General features: G+C 31.8%; 2 protein-coding genes across 5 annotated transcripts; one reads left to right on the top strand and one right to left on the bottom strand.

Annotated features, from left to right (window-relative positions):
• Positions 1–216: 216 nt before the first annotated feature.
• On the bottom strand, positions 217–19,853 carry LOC132753747 (uncharacterized). 4 transcript variants are annotated; one of them, XM_060744264.1, is made up of 7 exons: positions 19,697–19,853; positions 7,853–8,169; positions 4,670–4,721; positions 3,779–3,922; positions 3,144–3,268; positions 2,760–2,865; positions 217–2,324 (listed from the first exon to the last, which is right to left on the bottom strand). In XM_060744264.1, exons 2-7 carry the CDS (start codon positions 7,997–7,999, stop codon positions 1,933–1,935), a joined length of 966 nt encoding a protein of 321 aa, XP_060600247.1. In that variant the 5' UTR covers positions 8,000–8,169; positions 19,697–19,853; the 3' UTR covers positions 217–1,932. The 4 variants fall into 4 exon arrangements, with proteins under 4 accessions (XP_060600247.1, XP_060600250.1, XP_060600248.1 ...); XM_060744267.1 differs by lacking the exon at positions 19,697–19,853 and adding an exon at positions 16,796–16,815; XM_060744265.1 differs by lacking the exon at positions 19,697–19,853 and adding an exon at positions 15,446–15,599.
• A 2,271-nt stretch (positions 19,854–22,124) lies between these two features.
• On the top strand, positions 22,125–25,084 carry LOC132753748 (pantetheinase-like). The gene is made up of 3 exons (XM_060744268.1): positions 22,125–22,169; positions 22,394–22,667; positions 23,346–25,084. The coding sequence occupies exons 2-3, from the start codon at positions 22,458–22,460 to the stop codon at positions 24,723–24,725; spliced, it is 1,590 nt and encodes a 529-aa protein (XP_060600251.1). The 5' UTR covers positions 22,125–22,169; positions 22,394–22,457; the 3' UTR covers positions 24,726–25,084.

Here is a 25,084-nt window from a genome sequence, read left to right on the forward strand (position 1 = left end):
GTTTGCCCCCGACGTTTATTTTAAGTTTTTTGTCGGACCGTTTAAAGGCCGACTGGTACAATATACGTATGTCAATAATGAGAGAATACATTTATGTAACGTATAATATATTTGATAATATGACTTGTTTTGAAATATAACGTAAGCAGCAAACGGTAGTTAGTACAAACATGGCTATATACTCTGAATCATCATAAAGAAATAAAAAGAAACACATTTTGTTTTTTACTTCATTTTATTTTTGTCTGATAGCACCGCTCGTTAATAAACCCAAAGCATATCATATGGCACCAAAGTTTAATCAGAAATGATAAATGAATTGAATACGCAACTTTTGCCACAATCACACTGTTTGTGTGTTGTTCTATCTTGGTCTGATAGGTGGATTAACTTTGTTAACTTTAGAATGATAAATTTAAGAAGTTTTATTTTTTTAGAAAATCTTTTTATATCATTTCGATGTCATCAAAGATAAGGAAATCTTAACATTGAAAAAATACTGATAAATTTTCGATTTTGATAGAGAAATTAATCATTAGAAATGCATTGAATATGTTTTTAATCTTTAATAATGAAATAAACCTGACGATAGTAGATGGTGGTTTAAAATCAAGCCGTCACACACTATTTTCTTCTTGCATAAAATATATTCAAATAATTAATCAAAATGATTCATGCATTTACAAAATGATCATACAATAAAAGACGTCATATTTAACGAACTGATCTTACAATAAATGACGTAATTTTCTATAAAATGATGTTACGGCAAATAACGTCGTATTTTTAAAAAATGATTTCACACAGAGACGTCATATTTACAAAATGATTTTACGATAAATGACGTCGTATTGTACAAAATGATTTTACATTATGTCATATATATTTAAGAAAATGAATTCACGATTGATGACGTCAAATATTACAACACCATATCAAAAGTGGGCTACTACTGTGATGTATAGACAGAATCCGTACGTAATTATTCACAAGTGAATGGTAAATTGGTAAATGTTATAGATCGCTTTCAAAAACACAATAGCAAAATGTAACAAGATATATCATTCTCACAAAAACAAAACAAGAATGACTAAGTTTAAATCTTAAGGGTTCACAGCCTGTTTACAGAAAAAATTCAACCACCAACGTATTTTGTCTGTACTTTTTATCAGAATGAATTATTTCAAATAGGATTAAAAATAAATGACAATTTTAAGATGTATTGCGTTGGTCAGAAGATTAAATTGTCATCCAAAGTCGCAATATTACTTTTCAACAGGGATTGATAATAATTTGTTTTTCCCCATAAAATGCACTGGTTGACTGTTGAATACAGAAGTTCAATAACCTTAAGTGACTTCCTATATACGAGTTATCCCATATCCTATATCCTGTTATTGAATATGCCCAAAACGGTATTTAATTTGAGAAATGAAAATATTTCTTTTTTAAGCCAAAGGATAGCCCACTAGTTCCAGGCACGCATATACATATGCAAATTAATTTTCTGGGATTAAAATCTATATAGATATATAGCATAACCCTTTTATTAAACTTTTTTTCATTTTTTTTTAAATTTAAAACATTTAATTTGATCAAGGTTTAAGAAATTATGTCTTTATAAAACGAGAATTATGAGTATTAAAGTCATATACAGCTTTGAGTTTAAAATGCAGTAATATGTTCCGGTGATAAAACAGTAAATATATATACATACATGCATATACATAAACAATACATTGTTTTCTTTTAAAAAAGAATCCATGAAAAAAAGCTTCCATTGGAAGTATTGATCAATGCTCAAAACTTAAAAAATATTGAAATAAATAAATAAACAAACAAACAACAACATAAATAAATAAATTACAGACAAACGTGTTGCTATGTACATTAAAATACTGTTGTTTTTAACAAATTTAATTCGTATCACTGTCACCTCTTGCTTTTGTCTTTCTTTTTCTTTAAACTTTTCAGACCAAAACAGCTTAACATTCCGCTCTTTGGTGTGATTGGACTGTCTTTCGTTTTATTTTTCATCTTTTTAGAGTCTTTTCTCTTTAAACTTGATTTTGAAATATCAGGAACGACTGTTCTCGTTAATGAATTTGATTGGCTGTCACACCCCGCTGCACCGGACATGACGTCATTACCCGCACGCAAGGTACTCGAAGAACTTTCTGTTGGAACATTTTTGGTGGATGCTATTTGCAGGATTTCTTGTGTAGACTGAATTTCAAAGTTGAAGAAGAATTCCTCTGGAGGCCGGAAGTTCAATTCAAACTTCCTCACGTTGATAAAATCGTCAATGTGGTGGATGTAGTACCCTGAAAACAGATCTCAACCGTTAAAGGTACACACATACTGAAGCCAGAAGCTGATAATAGTATCTATCGTGTTCAAAGTCTGACAAAGAGCAAGAAAACTTAATCCCACTAGACGGCCTTAGCGGGCCTTCCTCTGTCAACGTCAACGTACATGTAAAATACTAGTAAGATAACTTCTGTTTTTATACTGAACTTTACACACAAGGATGAGAAGATATGTGATTCTTATTTCAAAATGAAAGCACTTCACTATATAGAGATTCGAACGCAAAGTGATTAGTTGCTACACGGTTCATGGATGCCAAAAAGTCAGTGACAGTAGCCACTCAATAAATGGAGACCCGTCTTTTAAAATGTTATACACAATTAAGAATAAGCATGCACATAATCGGTTAGATAGTCTCGTGTTTTGGTTACTTAAAAAAGTGCCCTTACCTTTGTGCGCAAATGGTTGAACTAACTCTACACCGTACTGTGAGTGGAAACAGCGGAAAAACCTCTCATCCGGGCATTCTAGATCTAATGTGTCGTCACAATAGCTCTGAAATATAAAAAGGAAATGAATTTCACGGCACACTAGAGATATATATGAAATGGTGTTAAATGTTATATTTTAAGGTTAATACACGATCTATAAATGGTAAATGTTTAATAATGATAAATGTTTAAAACAAAGAAGGTCAAAAAGTGTCATTCACGTTTGCTACTATATAATTGCTTTTTATTTACGCGCTCTTCTTCCAGATAAAGAACTATGAATGTTTTTTGTGCTATGTATTTTAAGATTTTTTTCATATGCAAAAAAGAGAAGAAATATACCTGTAGCTCTAAATGACGTAAGTTTGTTGTTGCTAAGTAATACGATGGGTTGCTATGGAGTTGGAACACATTCAAACGCCCATGACCTTCAGGGTCGGGACCAAAATCTATTTTTCTGAACACATCTAGAAAGAAGGAAAAAACATTGGTTAAAATTCATATAGCTAATCAAAAAGTTTCTTATAAAGTATCTAATAAAAACTTTATTACATTTTTATAAGAAAAGTTCATATTTATGTCCCTTGTATATCTCCAGTATATAGGGACGACCGTACCGATTGGTAATGGTCGTTGACTTTAAACCAATTGCCACTCACCACAGCAAGTTTTGAGCCGCGCAATCGTCTACGGATTCTTTCATGTGATGGAGCTATCCAGCTAGCTTACAGAATGCCGGTGGTTCTACTCAGGTGACCGTTTATGCCTGAAGGGCATCTGAGATCTTCCTCAACCAGAAAAGCTTGAACGTCATCATATGCCCTAATCTGTGCTGGTGCGACGTAAAAGAGAACAGAAATTGACCAATCAAAGAAAACCAATGGTTTTGGAAGGCGGAGTTAAGAAGGTCAAAGGGTAACAAAAAAATGAGTCTTCATCCGAGAAAAAAGTTACAGTGAAAATGAATAATATCTTACTATTTTCTGTTAAATCTTTCGACTTTTTCAGAGCTACATGAAGACTAGTTGGATCAGCTGCTAACCGGAACTCATCCGTAGTTTCTATGGTAATCACCGGATGTTTGTCTGCATCTCTTTGTCTTGGTGACTTGGTTATTTCTCCTGAAATTAAAATGTAACATTATGAGACCATGCAATGAAACGTTCGTTATAAAGACTTCGACTGTTAAACGTAACTGGTGAATGTTGACACCTGGTGACCTACTGTGTATTACTTCCGGTAAACATGAGCATAAAATAAACTAGCTTGACACAATGATAGATTCTTCAAATTAAATAATTCATGGTCATAGGGACACGTATTCGAACTGGAGGCGGCCTGAGATTCTTATTCAAAATGTAAGCGGCCCCAAAACTATTCAGCCATGATGACCCTATCTTACAATAAAATTGTCATCAAAATACTTATGGGTTGGCTAAAAGCATTACATTTTAAATGCAGAACAAAACACAACAAAACAAGGTTGTCATACTTAAAGAAAAGGGCAAAAAAAACTATATAGTAAATAAGTGATTCAGAGAAAGGTATAAAGAACACTTTTGTTATGTGTTTGAAAAAATCTTTGGACAGTATGCACATACACTAACATGAAATAAATCTGACAGTAGGTAACCTTACGGTCTAGTCACATTTGTTTATATAAACAAGTCATCCTTTGCTAAAATAAATACACATTCATACATTATAAATATCTTCAACATGCTAGGATAGTTTTACATTTTCATTCCAGATAAGTTAGATAATAGTTTAATAATAAACTATATCCTGTTCATACATTTTAATAACTATTCAAAATAATATCTTAGGTATAAATATATATGTATATAAAATAATGTAGACAAACTTACCTGAATGTCTTACTCTTAACGAGGACCTCTTCCGACATTCGAAGTCTACCTCCTGTAAAAGAACCATTTCTCTTTTAAACAAATGTTCTAAAGTCATAAACAATTCCTTACAAAAAAAAATTAGGTATGAAAACTATTTGATCAAATCTTGTAACAAAGTACACATTTTCGTCCGCAGTAACATGTATACAGCGTAAAAATCGATGTGCAACAATGGTTTGCCACTCCTTGCTTTTTTGAACAAAACGTCCTCAACAAAGCTTGATATATAATCCATAAAACAGAAATAAAGTAGCTTTGTTAAAGATCAGATGAGATAGTACATCAATTATCTATCCAATCCTTTTGTCAATCTTGTCAATTGTATTAACTCCAGGAGTCCATTTGAAAAATTAAGATACTGATCAACGTAACATTTCATAATGAGCCTAAAACGATATACTGATCCGCATTGTTGCGGTATATACATTAGACAAAACCAAGCGTCTGAGTAAGTTCGCTCTAGGTCATACAGGCGCTACTTCCGGATAACGTTGGATTAGGGCGAAAAAGTAAATTTGCACATACACTTATGCAGTAATCTAAAATTTAACATGCCAAAAGGGATTAAAAGATTTTGTGGTTAACATAAACAATGTCGATTTATTTTCCCTCTGTTACTATTTTGCGTAGGTTGTCACGGACGTGTTAACTTTTGACCGTCGAAAACACTAGAAAAAAATCTTAAGTTGTTCAGTGATATTCTGATCATAATTTTGAAAATGTCCCAATGAAAAAATCCCCATATCTAAATGGCTAATTTAATTCCTCCATTGCACAATTTTAAAATCACATTTCAAAATTTAATAAATTTATGTGGTAGCTTTATAAGTATGAATTAGCGCCTGAAATTACTTGGCATATCGTGTGTAAAATATATTTAATAATAATATGCGTTGTGGTAAAAACTATGCACTTTTTGCCTCTTGAAGAAGAGTAAATTCTTTATCTAACCGCATACTTCAAACCTAAATTGGGCGTTCACTTTTAACTCCTACCTCTATACGTTTAAATCTGCATTGAAAAATGCAATCGACTTTTCCGGCTATTTACTTTCATGTTTGTTTAGTAAACTATTCGTAATATTTAGGCAACTAAACAAATTGTGCGATGTTTTATATAAACATTGGACAGATTTCGGATTGACGAAAGTGCTAATCATTGCCAAGTAAAGTGGACCCTTTAAATAAATTTAGACTACTTTAAATGCCTGAAATAGTTTTCAAGCAACTTCAAAAAGATTAAGTTAGCTATATCTTATCAATAAATCTGCAATAAAAACTTACTGTTATTTTAGGAACTTTACGCAGCTTTAAATAAACAGACTGATGCAGGTTTTTTTCGTCATGCGGAAGTAAAATATTATGGCCAAATATCAGCTTAAAGAATATGCAAACACAAAAAAATGATTCTTATATTCTGAGTATTTCTTTTTTAAAAAAAAGAGACAAATAAATTAAGCAGTTGGTTAGATTAGGGTAATAAATCTAGCTATATATTTTAAGCATTTTTTACTTTTATAAAAAGACATATGACTAAGGGAGGTCATAAATCTAGCTATATTTTAAGCATTATTTTTTCTTTTATGAAAAAAAAGATATGAATAAGGAGTCGGTTGACTTAGGGCTGTGTTGGTTACTATGATACCTGACTGAGCGTGTGTATCAATTTGTATACAAAAAAAACTTCAGTGACAAAAGTGTAGTTCGACTGACCCATATCTAACAAGCAAATATTAGCACCATTTATTTCTTATTTGTAAATAAGCCACAGACTTTAATCTGACCGATTAACATTTTCGATGAAATAAATTATATATTTTAACAGCCACGCCTTCAATTAAACCCACCTTTACTTCAAATTTACACAAAAAATTGAGTCAATTTATCAAATGTTTCACAAACCACGCCCTAGACCTATTTAAGTTATTTTCTTTCTATACTTACTATGTGATAAAGCACGGACAGAGTAAATGTATTTATTTGTATATATTTGTACATAGCAACTTCTATCATATGACCTATTTATATTACCTTATGTCTACGACCGAGTTCAATATTGGGGAAATCCAGGACAATGAATCATAGATATTTATATACAGCTATATAATATATTTAAATAACTGATAATCTTTAATGCAGTCAGTCAGTATTGTCACATGTTTTATGTATATATATTATATATACAGCTGATGTAAATTCGTGTTCGACTTGGTGTTCTAACTGATGAACTTTTCTCAAAATCGGAAGATGTCTGTACATTATAAGAAATGATGAAATTTAAATTTACAGCGCAACCTGTACACAGCGGCCATCTGAAGAGTAATCACCTGTATACAACAACACTTACAATTCTTCCAAAAGTAAGACTTCATAATAAATTTGATGGAAGTAATAAGTTGCAAAGGCTGTTTACATATTTTTGAAAGTTACAGTACGTAAAAAAGAAATTGTAACGTTTTAAACCAACGTAGTGATCAGAAAACGTTGACCTTGTTTTCGAGGTTACATTAAAATGAATGGTGAAATGAACAGAAAGTCAGAAAATTTGAAAATAAGGCATTGTCATAGGGCGAATACAAATAGGACAATGCTTATGGAAACAGTCTTGTGATGGTAAACATTAAGATATAGAGCACTTTAAATTTGAATCACGATCAAATTTAAATCGAACAAATGGGGAAATGCTCACATCGTTCGTAACTTTTCTGCTATTTCCGTCATAATTCGGGAAGGCAGAGTAAAAGATTGACAAAATGAAATTCAGCATCATCTGTACGTCAGAGCGCAATATGTACGTTTTATTTGAAACTTTATATACCTCTGTCCTTGAACATCCCCAAAAGAATAACTACTGTAGTTCTCCATTTTTATTTCAATTATTGTTAATGAAAATTTGTATACTGATGGAAGTAGGACCCTATGTATTTACATAAACTACACTGGTCATTAAATGATCTTTTTTCCTGAAGTTTTACAGTTTCCAGAGGAAGAGCCATATTGTGTTCGTTTTAGAATCTCACAATTTCCAAACACAAAACTATACTGACTAATCTAATAACTGATGTATCCGGAATTGCATTCAGGACCCAAAACGTAATGTTATAAACTTAGTTTTTAATTTAATGAAAAATGTAATTCTTACCTTAGGAGATACCGGTAAACACAATGAATGTCTTTTCGAGGCTGTCTTAATTTCTTCATCTATTATTTTCTGCTCTTCTGTGATTTTGTCAAGGATAAAGTCACTGAATTTATAATTGTTCACAAAATTCACCGTGCTTATAATCATATTGACTGTTATGTCTGTTGTCACATTTAGATGTGTGTTAAGTTGGTTGCTGCCACTGGAACCGTAATCCGGGTACCGTATATTATATGTACGTGTGTCTAATTGCTGTCACTGAATCGCAGTCCGGATACCGTCAATTATATGAATCTGTGCCAATTTAGTTGCTGCCACTGAAAACAAACAAATTTAAACGTATCGTTAATGTAACACAATGTAAACGTCCTCAAATAATACAAAACATTTTTATTATTCCATTTTCTTGTTCTGTTGCCAGGAATTCTTTTTTTCATACGAATAATTATAAGAAATTGGCTTCCGAGAATACCAAATATAGCTTGTAGTTAATACATGTAGTATGATTAATTGATGTTAGTTATTAAACATGTATCTTAAAACATCACGGATGTTTATCTATATAGGATCCCAAAAAGTCTTTGTTTATGTTGCAATACAGAGTCATATGTAAATATAAAATACGGAGATACCGACAATTCGGCCTTGAACCAGGGCAAAAAAAATCTAAAACGCAATATAAACACTTTATAACTTTATAACGCAATTATAATAAAAAATCGTGACGTAACTTAATTTTGGTGATATGATTGATAATATATAATCGTCGATGACGATGATAATGATAATGTTGGTAATGATGTTGTTGTTTTTATGTTGTTGTTAATAGTGATAAGGACGACGATGACGATGATGATGATGATGTGTTGTTGTTGATGACAACAACACTGATGATGAAGATGCTGATGATGACAACACTGATGATGATGATGATGATGATGATTATGATGACAACAACACTGATGATGATGATGAAGATGATGATGATGATGACAACACTGATGATGATGATGAAGATGATAAACGCAATAATGAAGTTAACTTAGATAATGATTACGATGAAAATGATGACGGAAATGATGTATAATGATGATGATGATATTATCCTTATCAGCGATGTTATCATCGTCAAGAGGATAATCATCATACATATCAACCGAATTCTAATTTTCAAACATACAAGCTGTGATAAGGTAATATAAAAAAAGACAAAACAACAACAACAACAACAACAACAACCCCAACAATAACAAAACAAGTCATTTTGGCGACATATGATAATAAAAATCATTCTTTGCCATGATAACTAACAACTTAAAAAAATATTGCCTACTAACGTATTGTTTTGCTTTAAATAAAAACACGCGGAAGGGAAATAACGTTTTCCATCAGATAATGAGGATGAATAAATATCAAGCATTTAATTATACATGCATACATTTATAGATGATTCACGTTTCCCCGTTTTTCCTTTAAAAGATACAACAAACACTTGCGTACAAGCAATTCTATAATTATATCGGATACGAAACGGGGATTTTTGCCGGCATTTTTCATATCAAATTAATTACGTTCTTGTGTAATGTGTCCTAAATCGAGGTACGATAAAATAAGAATATGATTTATTAGCGCGTGTTTTGATATTTTAATTTTGATGAGAAAAACTATGTAATAAAACCCCTGAAAAAAAACTATGCAGGTAGATAATCATAACATATTTTCTGAAACGTGACGGTGTTGCTTAACATGTGATGACACCATGAATTAAGAGCTCTTCGGTTTGAGCCATTTTCTTACTAGTCTTGTATCATTAATTAATGTTTTGAAGTTTGAAGGCTCAACACTTGAAAAATGTAATGAAATAATACCAACGGTAAGAATGTGGGGTTGGTTTCCGATGGCAATGAAACATAATTATAAAATGTATTATATTCTGTCGTACACGGAAAATGGAATTACTCTTGTAATGCCCCAAGTACTAAAAGAATAAGGTCGGATGACCAGAATGTCACTGGTTTTATTTTAGTGTCGCGCGCAGGACAATGCCACTGGCTTTGAATTAGTAGCGTGCGCAGGTCCATGTCAGGTTTATTATTTATACATTTAAACTGCCTTATTTTAGCGAAGAACGCCTGTACTTGCCCGCCGCTTCTACTTAGATCTCTGAAATCAACAGGTTTTGCTTTTACCTTATAGTCTAGAGTTGATTTTCAAATATTTTATATAGATATATAATAAGCATACGGTTGCGTCATTTAAATTATAAAAAGTCCCAAATTGGAAACCATAACATTTCATTACGAAGTTCTTTTTGATTAATAGACGTCATAGCATGTAAATAAAGGTACTTTTCTCTCTCTTTTTTCTACAATACGATAAAATGACATTGATATTATGTAACATGACACGGCAGAATTATTTCACTCTCGTATTTATCAGTGTAGGAATTTGCGTAAGTTAGTCACAAAATATATATAAATGTAGTAAAAAAAACATTCTTTGTTCAAAAAGAACAGTAGCAAGATTAAGCAAACCCTAAAGGACATAAAACAAAACTACACGATGAGAAAGCACAAAGTTTTTCAAAGCTGACACGTTGTAGAAAATAATAATAAATTGAAAAATGTTTTAAATAAATGGAATACTCTATCAAAGGAACTTCAAAGAATGCCGACCGGGGGTTAATGCTTTAGATAAAGAGTTAAAGATTGATATTATAGCCGGCTTCAGTTACATAAAAATACCCTGGTTATATCATTGTTTGCGAATATTTTCCTTGTCTTAATTTATTGTCACTTTCTCGCACGGGTCCGTTACGTTGACATGTGAGGAATCCCTCTCAAATCTAAGTATCCATTATATGACTAAGGCAATGTTTGGATAAAAGAGAATCTTAATTAAAGAGAATGATTCTAAAAGGAGATGCACCACCTAGGTCGGCAACTTGAAAGAAATTACATCAACAGGAGTACAATATGTCTGTAATAAATTATACACTTAGGTTAATAAACATCACACACATAGAGCTAAAACTGACCCCATTTATAGAAAGCACTTCTTTTTGGAGCTTATCAAATCACGAATGCTTTCTTTTCAATATTCAAATATAGATAAAAAATATTTTAATATAAAAATTGTAAAGTCAAAATTTTTACCAATTAAATCCAAATTCAAGTGTAAAATGTAGTCCTCTTTACTGTAATGAAGTGTTAATACTATTTTAAAAAAAGTCGTCTGCAAATATCTTTTTAAAACTCATCCCACTGTTAAACCGCATTAGAAAAACCACAAGCCAAGATCGTTATCGAATCCCCAATAGTATTTGAGTCTTGTTTAAATAATTTATATAATGTAAACTATTCCATTCATGTTATAAGCCTCCGTGCTATACCACTCCCACGCAATTATAAGTGTACTCAGAACGCTGCTGGACCTCGAACCGTGCATGAAAAGACTCAATTAAGCAGTGAACATTTTAAGCAAATTTTTCCCACCATGATATTCTTACACCTCAACCTGCTTTGCAAACGTACAAAATATATAAGATACTATGCGACTATATATAGTGCAATTTTCGGACGTCGGTCGTTGTGCCTAGCGCTTATTACGCGAAATTTTTTAAAGACAATGTGACGTCAGTAGTGTGACACAGACAAGTGACAAAACTACACTCGGAAATGCGAGTGTGAAACGACTCTCGAACAATCGACAATTAATGGATTGACAATGCGAAACGAAAGACGTCAATGCAAATCGACAACGTACATTGGGAAACGATAGCTGACAACGTGTAACAAAGAACGGCAATGCAAAACGACGAACAACACTGCAAATCGACAATTGGCAATGAGAAACGACGAACACCAATGCGAAACGACGAAAAACAATGCGACGCATTTATTAATGTTGCGGTGCCATATGATAATACAGTGATAAGATATTAATTCAATTAGGTTAAATTCAGTGACAGATCAAATATACCTGTAAATATAAAAACGTATTATTAGTATTTAATTTAATCTCTCGCCCCCACCCCCAAACAAACAAAATATGCTTGTGTAAATAAGTGGCTTTTACGAACTACTCCCGTCAAACGTCAACAGTCTGGCGCCAAAATTATTTAAAATACAATGGCACGCGACTTTGGTCGGTCATAGTGTTGCTTGTTTGATACTACATTTCGAGCGGACAATCAACTTTGATATGATGACGTTTATATATGGATTGTAGACTTTATAAATGTCCCGGATGACATTCCGCGTAATCTGTTCCAAATGAGAATGGTCAAAAAACAATCCTTCAAGATTGAACTTTGTTTCGATGTTGCTAAGACTCAAAAGTTTTTTTTCGAATTTGTTCCATGTGACTCGAAAGCTTTTAACGTTTCTGGAAGCTAGTCTTACTCATTTAAAGATAAAAAATTAGATTTTTCACTGGTAGAACATTATGATTATTCACGAATTAATGCTTTCATTGTGGTGATCAAACAATCAGTAAAATGTTCCATTGGCGTAATATTTCATGATTTATTTATGTTACTATTTTTTGAAAAAATAAATGGAAAATGAAACAAAATTTGAATTAAATGTAAATCTGAATTTTTGTTTCGATGTATATAGAGATTAATCTGAACTATCGATATGCAATTACATTAATGTCTCTGCTTTTTTTATTTCTATATATTATCTTTATATAATTTTCAATATTTCTGTAATTTATAAATAAATTTTGTTAAACGTCTGGATCCATGCTGGTCGCAAACCCATTATGTTGGTTTTATCGTGACGCGGCTCATATTTACTTTAGTAAATCGGCTGTGTCGTTTTTGACCAATTTAATCTAATAAACACTAACCTATACTTAATCATTTTTCATACTTTTGTATTGCTTTACTTTTATGTTGTGTATTTCCTCATTGTATTTGTAATGTAAGTATCAGTAAATCGCACCTTCTGGGCGGAAATGAAGACATTGAATTGAATTGAATGTACATGTACTATTTACGATTATTCCCGAAAAAGGTCAATGAAAATCATCTTAAATAACTGAAAATGACCTTTTTAATTTGTGTTTAACCTTCTTATTAAAAGTTACTTTTTTCTTTAAACAACAACAACAACAACAATAACAACAACACCAGCAGCAGCAGCAGCAACAACAACAACAACAATAGCGCCGCTGCCGCCGACGACGACAACAACAACAACAACAACAACAACAGCAGCATATAATAGTACACTGTATATATTTTCAAGTTCTATTTTATTCAATGTATTACAAAATTTTCTAAAATAACATTGCTACTCTGTATCCAGCTCATTTACATTTCAAACTGTTGTTTAATAAATTTATATTATAATATAACGTTTTCAGGCGGTTATTGCTTCAATATGAAAGTTCGTGACCGAAATATCAACTTTACAAACTTTACGCTTTAATAATTGGAACTTTAAAGAATAAAATAAAGAAACAATGGTATTGTTCAGTTCTAATATTATTTAAGAAATATTAAATGAACTAATAATACATTTTTGAGGTTTCAAGTACTCTTAAAAAGATATTTCATATTTTCGATGTAAATGAGGTTGAAAAAATGCGTAACATATACATAATGTATATACTCAATAAAAGTCACAAACTGAAAATATATAGATATATTAAAAAGTGTACTATAGAAACCTTTATCAAAAATGTTCAAGTTGACTTTCAGTGCAGTATTTCACTATAATATGTACCACCCGTCTTTTTATATGATCAGCAAATTTTACACCGTGAATTTTTATGTACAAATCAAGTATACATTGACAATTAAGTTCAATCCGAACACTCTTTTCACTCCTTTTATAACAAAAATCAAGCTTTGATCTTGTTTTATATTCGTTTTTGAGGATGGACTCACTAAGTGTTTTTTCCATTTGATGCCACGTCTCTTACATAAATAATAAATATTTCACATCAAATCATAAAGGGTGTACATACATATCACGTGTCTGTTCGGATGTGCTTAATTACGCTAAAGCTGTTTAGAATCATACTTGTTTGAAGTGTTCTGTATTTTAATTGATGTTCACATATATATTGTAAAGACATGATAGTAACATCTGTTGCAAGCATGTATAAATAATTGATAAAGCTATTAACTATCTAGCTATCTAGCGTTCCTAACGAAACATATATGTACTCTCAAAATCATTCGAAGCATAAAATACATGTGCATTTCTACAAAATTTGAAAAGTTCGCTATATGTTTTGGTACCAAATCGGAGAAAATGCGTAAGCAGCTGGGTAGCTTAGTCGGTAGAGCCTCGAGGCGGTATCCTGTGCATTCTGGATTCTAGTTCCACATGTAATCTTTTGACAAGAACTTCACTATGTACTGTCATCGCCTTACGGAAAACTGTGAAAAAGTTTTATAACATACCAACGCGTTTTCTATGATATTTAGGCAATAAGAAATTACTGACGTATTTCTCAGGTTTGAGACCTTTAAATGTTACGAAGAAATGTCACTGCGAGAAAATGTATATACTTATCAACCAGTAAATCTGTTGACTTTCTTAAAAAAATCTTTGTGAAAATAACCAAATCACTTGACAAAGATATCCTGATTAATACATGCCAGAAATGTTTTAATGAACCGGAAGATTACAAATACAAATTCCATTGTCATGTCTTCTTAAGCTGTTAAAAACGTTTAAAGGTTCATTTAGCCTAACAAATTTATATATCATTTTTTTTAATTTTTTTTTTATATTTTTGACATCCCGTTACAAGTTTATTAACAGACAATTTTGAGGCAATGCTAATTAAAGGCCAATTTTGTCTCAGAAATGTTTTAATTTTTATTTCTCAAAAGCTTTCTTATATTGCTGTCCTGTTACAGTTTCCAAAGAGGTACCCATAGGCCATGCAGTATCCCTGAGTCACCATTTGCTTCTTTTGTGATCTAGCAATTCATACACTAAATTTGTGATATAGATTTTGTATAGAAGTTATAATACCACTAAATTGTGACATTTTTTCTATCGTACAGTACTACAAATAAGTTAGCATTCAACACTTTTGTCTTCAGGTAATAAGCATCAGACTTGTTCAAATCCATTATTATATCATTATGAAATACATGTTTGTCCATTCTACAGAAAGGAAAAAAGTCACTTCTGAGGCTTCATGTGCCTTTAACTAGAAATTAGGAAAAAATACTCGCTTAAAACCCAACAAAATATAAAACAACTGCAACGATAACGAATGAAGAAGAAAAACAAATAAAGAAGAAGAAGAAGAAGAAGAAGAAGAAGAAGAAGAGGAAGAAGAAGAAGAGAAGAAGAAGAAGAAGAAAAAGAAGAAGAAGAAGAAGAAGAAAAAGAAAAAGAAGAAAAGAGGAAGAAGAAGAAGAAGAGGAAGAAGAAGAAAAAGAAGAAGAAGAAGAAGGAAAGAAAAAGCAGGGAAGAAGAAGAAGAAGAGGAAGAAGAAGAAGAAGAGAAAAAGAAGAAGAAGAAGAAGAAGAAGAAGAAGAAGAAGAAGAAGAAGAAGAAGAAGAAGAAAGTAACTAAAAAAAAATTTCTCAAAATTTATAATATAAAATATTCTTACATTTTATCCTCTATTTTAAATGTTTTCCCTTACATTCACTATCGTAGTCCTTTACGAAATAAGGAAAATCCTACAAAACCTCAAACATGTATATTGTCGTCTGCTCATATAAAGATGAAACTTGAGTAAACAATCGCGATTATTTATTTATTATATCAATTAACTAACACTTGATTCACTTCCGGTGAAACAGCCGGTGAAACAATCGCCTACATATGACGTGACACTTTCCCTGTACTTTTCCTCAACGAATCAACATCAATAATTAAGTCCTTATACTTTGTTAGTCAGATGACACCGTTTTAAGAATAGAGTTTTAAGTGTTTTAAGGAGACTGATAATTGTTTATTGTAACTTTACTCTTGTACAACAGTTTTTTTCTGAGTAATACTAGGAAAACACTGTTCGATTCATCATTTTTCCAAGTTCTATTTTTATAGTGGTATATAGAAATGAGCAAGCAGGCTCTATAAATATTATTCCATTTGTTGTCAGACATCCAAGTTTGAAGATGTTTTCTGCGTGCTAGAATGTTTTGAAATTTTAATAAAATAACAGGAAGTTGACTTTAGTTCACAATGATTGACTTATTTTTCATTTTCAGTATCACGACATTAATAATCAATACTTATTGATTTATAGGTCAATACACATTGATTTCTGGACAAACATTCATTGATTGATTGGTCAATGCACATTGACTTCGGGACCGACAATAATCGACTTTCTGGTTAATGAAAATTGATTTTTGGACCAACATACATTGATTTATTGGCCAATGTACATTTATTTCTTGACCAAAATACATTGATTTATAGATCATCATACATTGAGATTGATTTACGGACCAACTTACAATTATTACACTAACTTTTTCCAGATATTTATAGGTCAACATATTACTTATCTGTACGTGATCACAAATCCTAGCTTTTGACAAAATTACACCTTACATATAATAGTTAATATTTCATTTCTGGTTATCATTTGCGTAGTTTTAAAGTATGCAATAACAATTAACAAAAAACAACAACAAAAAAACACTCCAACAAATCAAAGTACGAATAAACATACAATATTAAACCGCAACAATAAGTGCATACATTCGAGAAAAAATACAAACGGATTCTTCGAATTATTAAAATACAATTGCATTAATATTGTAATGGGGAAGCACAAAATAATAAAACCGACGATGACGGTGACGACGACGGCAGTGACGGCGGCGGCAGCGGCAGCAGCAGTAGCAGCAGCAGCAGCAATAACAACAACAATAATTATAATGAAACAACAACATTACCAGCATAAAACATAACATCAACAAAAGTTGAACAAACAACAACAACAAACCTTTTCTCTTTTTCTTTACAGTAAAATTCTCTTTCAGAGACTTAGCAGAACACGTTATTTTCCGAATATCTTTTGCACCAAAACAAATATATACCGGTAAATGATTTAAGTTTGGTATGCATTCAAGAATTCCAGAACTATTGCGATGTAAGTAATCAATTGTTTGAATGCTTGTTTCGGTGCCAATATATAGCAATCAACTTAATTAACATACACTTGTTTCCACGTTTATTGATTATATTACACACGTTAAAAAAATCCAGTCAAATTGTAATCATGGTAAATTGGCAGTGTTTTTTTTTCTGTATTTGTTATTAATTTTTTGCTGTTTTTTCATTTTTATTTTTTATTTAATTTACTTTTTTGCTGTTTTTGCTTCTTGTGATATATACCCCCCCTCCCCGAACCTAAAAATGAAGCAACATAATTATGTTACGATGTATTTTGAGCAGCGATACAATACAATTTACGTAAAACTTTTGAAACATTTCCAGATGAAATATCCATATATCACGTGCAACTGGACAATTAATGGTTTGTGTTACTTATGAACTAATGGCGGAAATGAATTCATATGATATACTTGTTATTCCTAGGATTTCAATGACCCCCTTCGTCTTGAATAAAATTACATGACTATGCATATCTTTATGAACATTACTATAATCAGCATGATACTGTTTCTTAATATGAAATAATAATAATGATAATAATAATAATAATAATAATAATAATAATAAATAATAATAATAATAATAATAATAATAATAATAATAATAATGATAATAATAATGATGATAATGATAATACGATGACGATAATAATAATAATAATAATAATAATAATAATAATGATGATGATGATGATGATCGATGATGATGATGATAACGATGACGACGATGATGATAATAATAATAATAATAATAATAAGAAGAAGAAGTAGTAGACGAAGACGAAGAAGAAGAAGAAGACGAAGAAGAAGAAGAAGAAGAATTATATTTATAATCACCGTTGTTGTAATCATTATTGTTGTTGTTATTTTATCATATATATACTATCTGTATTATTACTTATTATATTAATGACGTCCATATGCAATATTATAATGAATCGATGTAAAAAATATCCCTGCATAAATACTACAATAAATAAATCGATAAAATATATCAATACGAATCTACACGACCAGGCAATGATTGTTTGCAAAAATATGTATATAATTATATCTATATGAATTAAAAATACAAATGTTATATAAAAAAGAAAATTCAGAACATACATTTAATACGTACAATGAAACACAAGTCCAAAAACAACAGTAGTAAAACATTTCCACACCGACTAACAGCCAGACGTTAAATGTTTTAGCTATAACAATAATGCGTTCTTATATAATGAAGAAGTTAAATGAATTTTTTAACTGAAAAAAAATTCCATGACAACCGTGTAAGACTTAATGTTGTCATTTTGCATTATGACTTCACAGGAAATATAGGTACTTTCAAACATGGCAAGAAGACAACCTGCCGGACTATATTATATTATAATTAATGATACTAAAATGTCATATGTGTAGGATTAATATACCTTTTTCATTACCTTTATCTTAACGACAATAAATTTTAAGACGTGCATCGTATCTCTTAAACTTGGAAACAAAAGTAATGATAAGGACAAAGGGAAAATATGTCCACGAAAACTTTCAAAAAGATTGACATGCGTAATCGAAATTCATTTTATGATATTTTGACGACGTTTCCGTTTATTTGTGTGTGTCTGCTTTTTTTTAAGCTTCATGCATTTAAGCAGAACATGACGAAGCAATTAATGTTTTTGCCTTTTGTACCCGAATGCGAAATAGTCTATATGTAAATAGTGGAAACCGGTGATGGAATATGCATTTCATTTTCCCAGGAAAAACTAGCAAGAATATTGTAATGAAAAATATGAACGGTTTTAAATTTGAACAGAGGAAATAAAGGACTTTTAACCCTGTCCCCTTTTATTTTCCATCATAAATTATTATAATGAAAAAGTATGAACCGGATTTCAAAGTTTGTATACTAGTATATGTATATATAAAGAGACTTTACCACGGCCCCTATGACCTCTTTATGGCGAATAAACGTTATACGAGTATGATAAGCCACCGTATCTTACTCATAACTTGTATCAATTTTTATTATCCATAAAAAATAAATGTTATGATATAATGCAGTTTAACATACAAACATGCACAATACAAAATTTATCACCTATTATGACTAAGAGCAACTATTTATCATATTTCAAATTCCATAATTTTTAACTTCATGATAAAGACCCTGTTCATATTTTAACTATTATGTTCAAGGTTTAAACTATTATTATAAGTTAAAGATACGATCGGTAGAACGGACTACTTTCTTTTTAAAAACCAAAACAACTGATAAGATTTAAAAATCAAGTATTGTGTACGTTTCATGTTCCCGTTGTATCACCATGACATAGCTTTAACAGTGTTGCGTCCGTAAAAAAACGCCCCGCTTGTGTAAATCATTACAAAACACAATTCATTGATAAAAAATTTGATACGACTAAAGGTAATAAATCAAAGGACATTGCTGAATGATGCATTGACTATTCATCAGCTTTCATCATCGAGTGATAAATAGTTTAATGACTCTTTATTGCATAAAATAAGTCATTCCAAAGGTAGCCAGGATTATCTAAAATTGATATACAGAAATTACACGGACATTAAACATGAACGAAAGCACTTTGACACAATTTTATAGACCCTTTGACTACTGGAGAAGGAAATTATTGAAATATAGGTCACTTAAAACCACACTATTTGTGATTCATTGATAAATACCTATGTTATGTCGTTTTATTACGATAAAATTCATAAAATCTTACCGTAAGAATTATAAATCCGAACGTTTGTGGAGTGAATCACCTTTATAATCCAGATGTTACAGTAGTAGAAACCTCAAAACAAACCAGTGTATGAAATTCATTCATTTATTTCATCTATTTCACCACAGTCAACGACCAAATTACGTTGAGTTATTTTTAGAAAAGGTGTAGAGACAAGTTTAAACAAGATGTTGTGGTTTTTGTACCCAGCATTGACCCGTATTTTATTGCAGTCTATATTACTAGTGTGGGGAACCAGGTAAAACATGAATGGGAGTTTTAAACTGTTTAACTGCCTCGCGATAAAGCTAGTTGATAAATTTTTAATAAATATTTATAACGCCTGATGTAACGTGCATAATATTTTCAACAAATTTGATACTGCTGTTTACTCTACAAAGAAAGGACATTTGATTAAAAAGAATATTCATGAGTTTGGTTGAAAGAATTATTTTAATTTTGACAAATGCTATTTTTGACTTGAGTTAACATTTAAATGATAATCCATCACCTAAAGGTTAATCGTTCAACTAAATGTTAAAATGTTGTTTTCTAATGATTATTTTTCTTAAGATTATGTTTAATTGAATCAAACTGTAAAAGTCATCTGCCAAGATGCCATATTGAAGAGTTAGAACGACACTTTTTCGTATTTCTAAAGGGCACCGAGATTAAAAAAGAAAAAGGGAGTGATAAAACAAATAAAAATGTCATCTCTGTTAACAATGATTCTTTTATCTAAATATATCTTGTAAACATTATTTGTTTATTTTAGTGCTGTGCACTATTTCCGTTCCTAACAAACATCGAAAACGTTGTTGTGCTTTCCAGTTTCAAATGAACGAAGGAGGTACAATTTTAACATGTTGTGCCTTATTTCAGTTTCAAATGAACACAAAACACAATGTTCCAGTTATTTGAGTTTCAAATGAACGCAGCAGACGCAATGTTCACATTTTGTGCGCTATTTCAATTTGAGCATAGAAAACTTTATGTTCATCCTTGTGCCGATTGTGGGCTGTCTGATTTCTTATTTGTGCACAATTTCAGATTCAAAATTCACATTCAAAACATACATCCGGGTAAACTTGTCGGGTGGATTCTCGAACTCCGAACCGAACGCATCAGAGACGGACAAATGGTGATCATAGCCATAAAGTAACAATTGCTCATCTTTCATTATTGCAGCATTGGGAAACCACATATGGGTATTTACATATATATTAGTGATGTAAATATTTTAATATTAATATGAATGATGACAGGTAAATCTTTTTTTCCAAAAGTATCTTTGATCAAATAGTGCAAATTCTTTCGTGGCTATAGGTCATTAATTTTTCTTCTCTAAAAATGCAGTCAGGACACCTTGATATTAATACTTTAGGACGTGACGACATTGGTATGTTTGGAATGCAGGGATACCATTTAACTTAGGATAATCTTCATAATACATATTTGTATTTGTTAAGCAAATAATTGTGGGAATTACCGACAGGTAATCTTATTGGTGGGGGAAGTATAAATGAATATAAAGCAAATGCGTTTTAACCGTTAAAGCTAACGGTGATTTAACGGGCTGATAATGAGTTTTAACAAGATTTTAATGGGATGGGAGCTTCTTGAATTACTTGCGATATTGTCGATTTAATGCAATTATTTTAAATATTTGTCTCAATTTGTTCAATATGCATTCACATTGAATCAGCCATTCATGTAATGCAAATCTTATCGCATACAGGTTGTTTTGGTTCATTCATAAATGCATGTTAAACTTCAAAATAATTTAAGAGATAAAATAAATACTTTAACTTTGGATCATAAGTAATTTCTGTTTTTCCTTGCATCTATAATCATTTCTTTTAAAAAAATTCAGCATCATTGACGGTTTAAGCAAGAAGCTAGGTAGGCCCTACTGAAATAAAGCTATGTACATATTATGTAGGACCATACTTGATGTCCGTAAGTTAACTGTCCAGCGTGAAATACTATTTTAAATAGACACATTCATCTTTAAATCTGGGCAAAACCATTCAACATTTTTGAGAAAACTTCAAAATATGATACAACTATTAACGCACTATATAAGTAAAAGACAATAAATAAACCCAAAAGGTCCTTACAAAGGTCATCGTATTAAAAGCGTATTCTTGCTGCTTTTGTGTGTGTGCATTTTTTAAAAATAAATGCAACACTTATCAGTAATTTACTTAATTCATTAAGAACATTAAAAGCGATCGTTTCTCTAGCTGAAAGAATCAGTTGAAGAGTGATTGTTGAGGAACTATCATGCCGCCGGAGGAAATGGGGTAGAAGAAAGATTCTGAATCACACTAATCATTTACCTTGTCACGTGACAAGATCTTTCGCCGCGTGACAAAATCATTCTCACGTGACAATAATATTATCATTATCTTATCAAATATGTCCCAGTTTTTATAAATTTAAAACACTGGACAATGTGATATCGGTAAAGGTAATTTTCAAATTGTTTAGTATTTTTCCTATGTTCTTAAGTTGTTTTTTGTTACTGTTTTGACACACTGTCTTGCCTTTCCGCAAGGCATTTTCCCTACATGAGGTTAACGCTTGGCTCGTTCCATTTCTTGATCAAAGTCAATATAATTACAGAATTAATCGTCTATGCATTAATTCTAGCTATATATTTAATGATATATCATTTTATGTATTTGCTTTCAGCGAACACCATTCTTCGGTAGCAAGTAGTGTGTCTTTTTGCCGGGTAAAAGTGCACAATGAAACGATGAGTACGACACTCTTCATATATCTTGTGTTGGTAGGTATTCTGCTCGTGCATGTTTCAGCCATAGATAAGTTCCGTGCGGCGGTATACGAACACAAGGTGATATATCCCGGCAGCAGGTCAAAGGTCGTAACTAGGCAACAAGCGTTAATTGATATGCAGAAGAATCTTCAAATTTACCAGGAACAATCAATGACGGCTTCAAGTAAGGTAAAAGAGCAATTAATGTCAAATTTATTAACAGGGTCAATGTCAAATCAACCAACATTGTCAATATGAAATCAACTAACATGGTCTCTGTAAAATTAACTAAAAAGGTCAATGTCAAATTCATTTATACATTCACTTACAAAACGTAATTTGAGAAATACATGTATTTGACAATGTGAAATAGCATTTGAATATACTTGAACTTGTTGATATCATTTATGTATGATCAAGTATTTAAAATATTTTATTAATTGTGTTTTGTTAACCAACTACAATAAGTTAATCTGAAGGATAGACTTATTCAAACTAAAACAGGTAGTGCACTGATAATTGTTGAGGCACATTCTTTTGGTTTCAAGTTACACCGACATTGCAAAGGTCATACAGCGACAGTCAAGCTTTACTAGAAGAGGTGTCTCTCCGTGCATTATTTAAGACACGAGTGGGCACCTGAGTAGAACCACCGACGTTCCATAAACTAATTGGAAATCCACCTCATATTAGACGTCTCTTTGAATCCACAGCGGTGAGTGACAATTGGTTTCAAGTCAAAGGCCTTCATCACTAGTTCATGGACGCCAGTCTTTCGAGGCACATAATTGTATACATTAATCTTTTAGAATGTGGTCTCATAAAATCGAATACTTGTTACTTTTTTGAAATTTATATCTTTTTCAGGGAGCTAGAATTATTGTTTTCCCCGAGTATGGGTTATATGGTCTCAACTGGACGCGTGCAAGTATACGGCCATATCTAGAATACGTTCCTGAAGTCACTAGTACCAAATGGAACCCTTGTGACAGCCCATTGAAATATCCAGGCATAGATGTACAGAGGAACCTCAGTTGCATTGCAAAGAATGCATCAATCTATGTAGTGGCTAATATAGGTGGTCGACAACCATGTGATAAGACTGACCCTAACTGCCCGCCGGACGGGCACTATCAGTTCAGTACAAACGTGGTTTATGGGTCCAATGGTGATTTTATTGCAAGATATTTCAAGTTCAATTTGAATTCTGATGAAAATTATTTTAACAAACCAGTTAAGCCTGATTTGACAACATTTGAAACACCTTTTGGTAAATTTGGAACATTTTCCTCATCAGATATATTACATTTTGAACCCGCTGTTCATCTTATAAAATCTCTGAACATTACAAACATCGCTTATCCAACTGCATGGCAAGACAAATTACCTCTGATGGCTGCAATAGAATTCCATTCTGCGTTTGCAGAGGGTATGCAAATAAATTTACTTGCAGCTAATTTACATATTCCGCAGGAAAATTATCACGGTAGTGGTCTGTATTGGCCGACTGGTACATCTGTTAACGCATCATATTATTATAACTCTCAAAACCAATCTTCCGGTTACTTAATTGTAGAGGACATGACACCTTTTGTCATTCCGCCAAATGATAGGCCATCTTACAGACATGATAACTTACGTTTAGGTTCAGTTCAGCAGATGAAAGAATATCAAGAACAGTTACACCGGAAAGAGCGGGATAAGACTAGTAAAAGTATTGCCGACACTGTTCCTGATGAATTAGATAAAATTGATATTACAATAAATGATGACGATTACACAGCTTTATTGCTGCGAGGATCGTACGGTCAACCTACTGTATGTCAAGGAAAACTTTGCTGTTCTGCCGGATATGAAGGTTCGTTTGCAAAAGACGAACTTTATGCTATAGGAGCATTTGATGGAATGCATACAGCTGGTGATTCCTACTACCTTCAAGCGTGCGTTTTTATCAAATGTGCCACTAAGTCAAGAGATAGTTGTGGAAAACCATCCACTTCATCATCAAGTTATATGTCAAAGATGTCATTTTCTGGTAATTTTACAACAGAATATGTCTATCCCGAAGTTCTAACGGACCAGGATGGGACTCCCGGACTTGTCACATCCGCTTGGCTTTATCAGGGCTCCATAATTATAGATGTTGGTCTATATGGGGGACCTCTGTCAATATCTATGATATCTAGGGACTATTCTCGCGATCCGCGGCGTATTGTAAACGCAACAAAAAAAACCCCTAGGACATAAGACTATTCAATTATAAGAATTTCGTCATTGTCATAACCACCTCCAAGCTTCATTCAATGCTCAAATGTAATCTTTAGCAAAATAGTGATATGTAATCACATGTTTCTCTTCGTCACTGGTAACAATAACTTTACAATAGTATATTTGCAACCAGGTCTTCAGATAACTGCAAGTTTGAGTTTTTAAAATGTTTCCAAACGAGTATACATGTATTACTATACATGTATTACTAAACTTGTTGTCGTTGTTTCACCTTTCAAATTGGCACTTATCTGATCATGGCATAAATGTATATAAATGCGTTTTTCGTTAAATTATTTTGCTAGAAGACAAATTCTATTAACATATATACCGATCTT

The sequence above is a fragment of the Ruditapes philippinarum genome, unplaced genomic scaffold, assembly GCF_026571515.1.
Source record: "Ruditapes philippinarum isolate M1 unplaced genomic scaffold, ASM2657151v2 ctg208_1_1_1_1, whole genome shotgun sequence".
In the NCBI taxonomy this organism is placed as follows: domain Eukaryota; kingdom Metazoa; phylum Mollusca; class Bivalvia; order Venerida; family Veneridae; genus Ruditapes; species Ruditapes philippinarum.

What these genes read in the sequence shown, in the direction of transcription:
- LOC132753747 (XM_060744264.1), bottom strand. Translation starts at nt 7,999, where the DNA reads ATGATTATAAGCACGGTGAATTTTGTGAACAATTATAAATTCAGTGAC. An exon ending in GTTTACCGGTATCTCCTAAG is followed by an intron (nt 4,722 to 7,852) that starts GTAAGAATTACA and finishes GTTCTTTTACAG; the next exon opens with GAGGTAGACTTCGAATGTCG. An exon ending in GAAAGATTTAACAGAAAATA is followed by an intron (nt 3,269 to 3,778) that starts GTAAGATATTAT and finishes CCTTCTTTCTAG; the next exon opens with ATGTGTTCAGAAAAATAGAT.
- LOC132753748 (XM_060744268.1), top strand. Translation starts at nt 22,458, where the DNA reads ATGAGTACGACACTCTTCATATATCTTGTGTTGGTAGGTATTCTGCTC. An exon ending in CAATGACGGCTTCAAGTAAG is followed by an intron (nt 22,668 to 23,345) that starts GTAAAAGAGCAA and finishes TATCTTTTTCAG; the next exon opens with GGAGCTAGAATTATTGTTTT.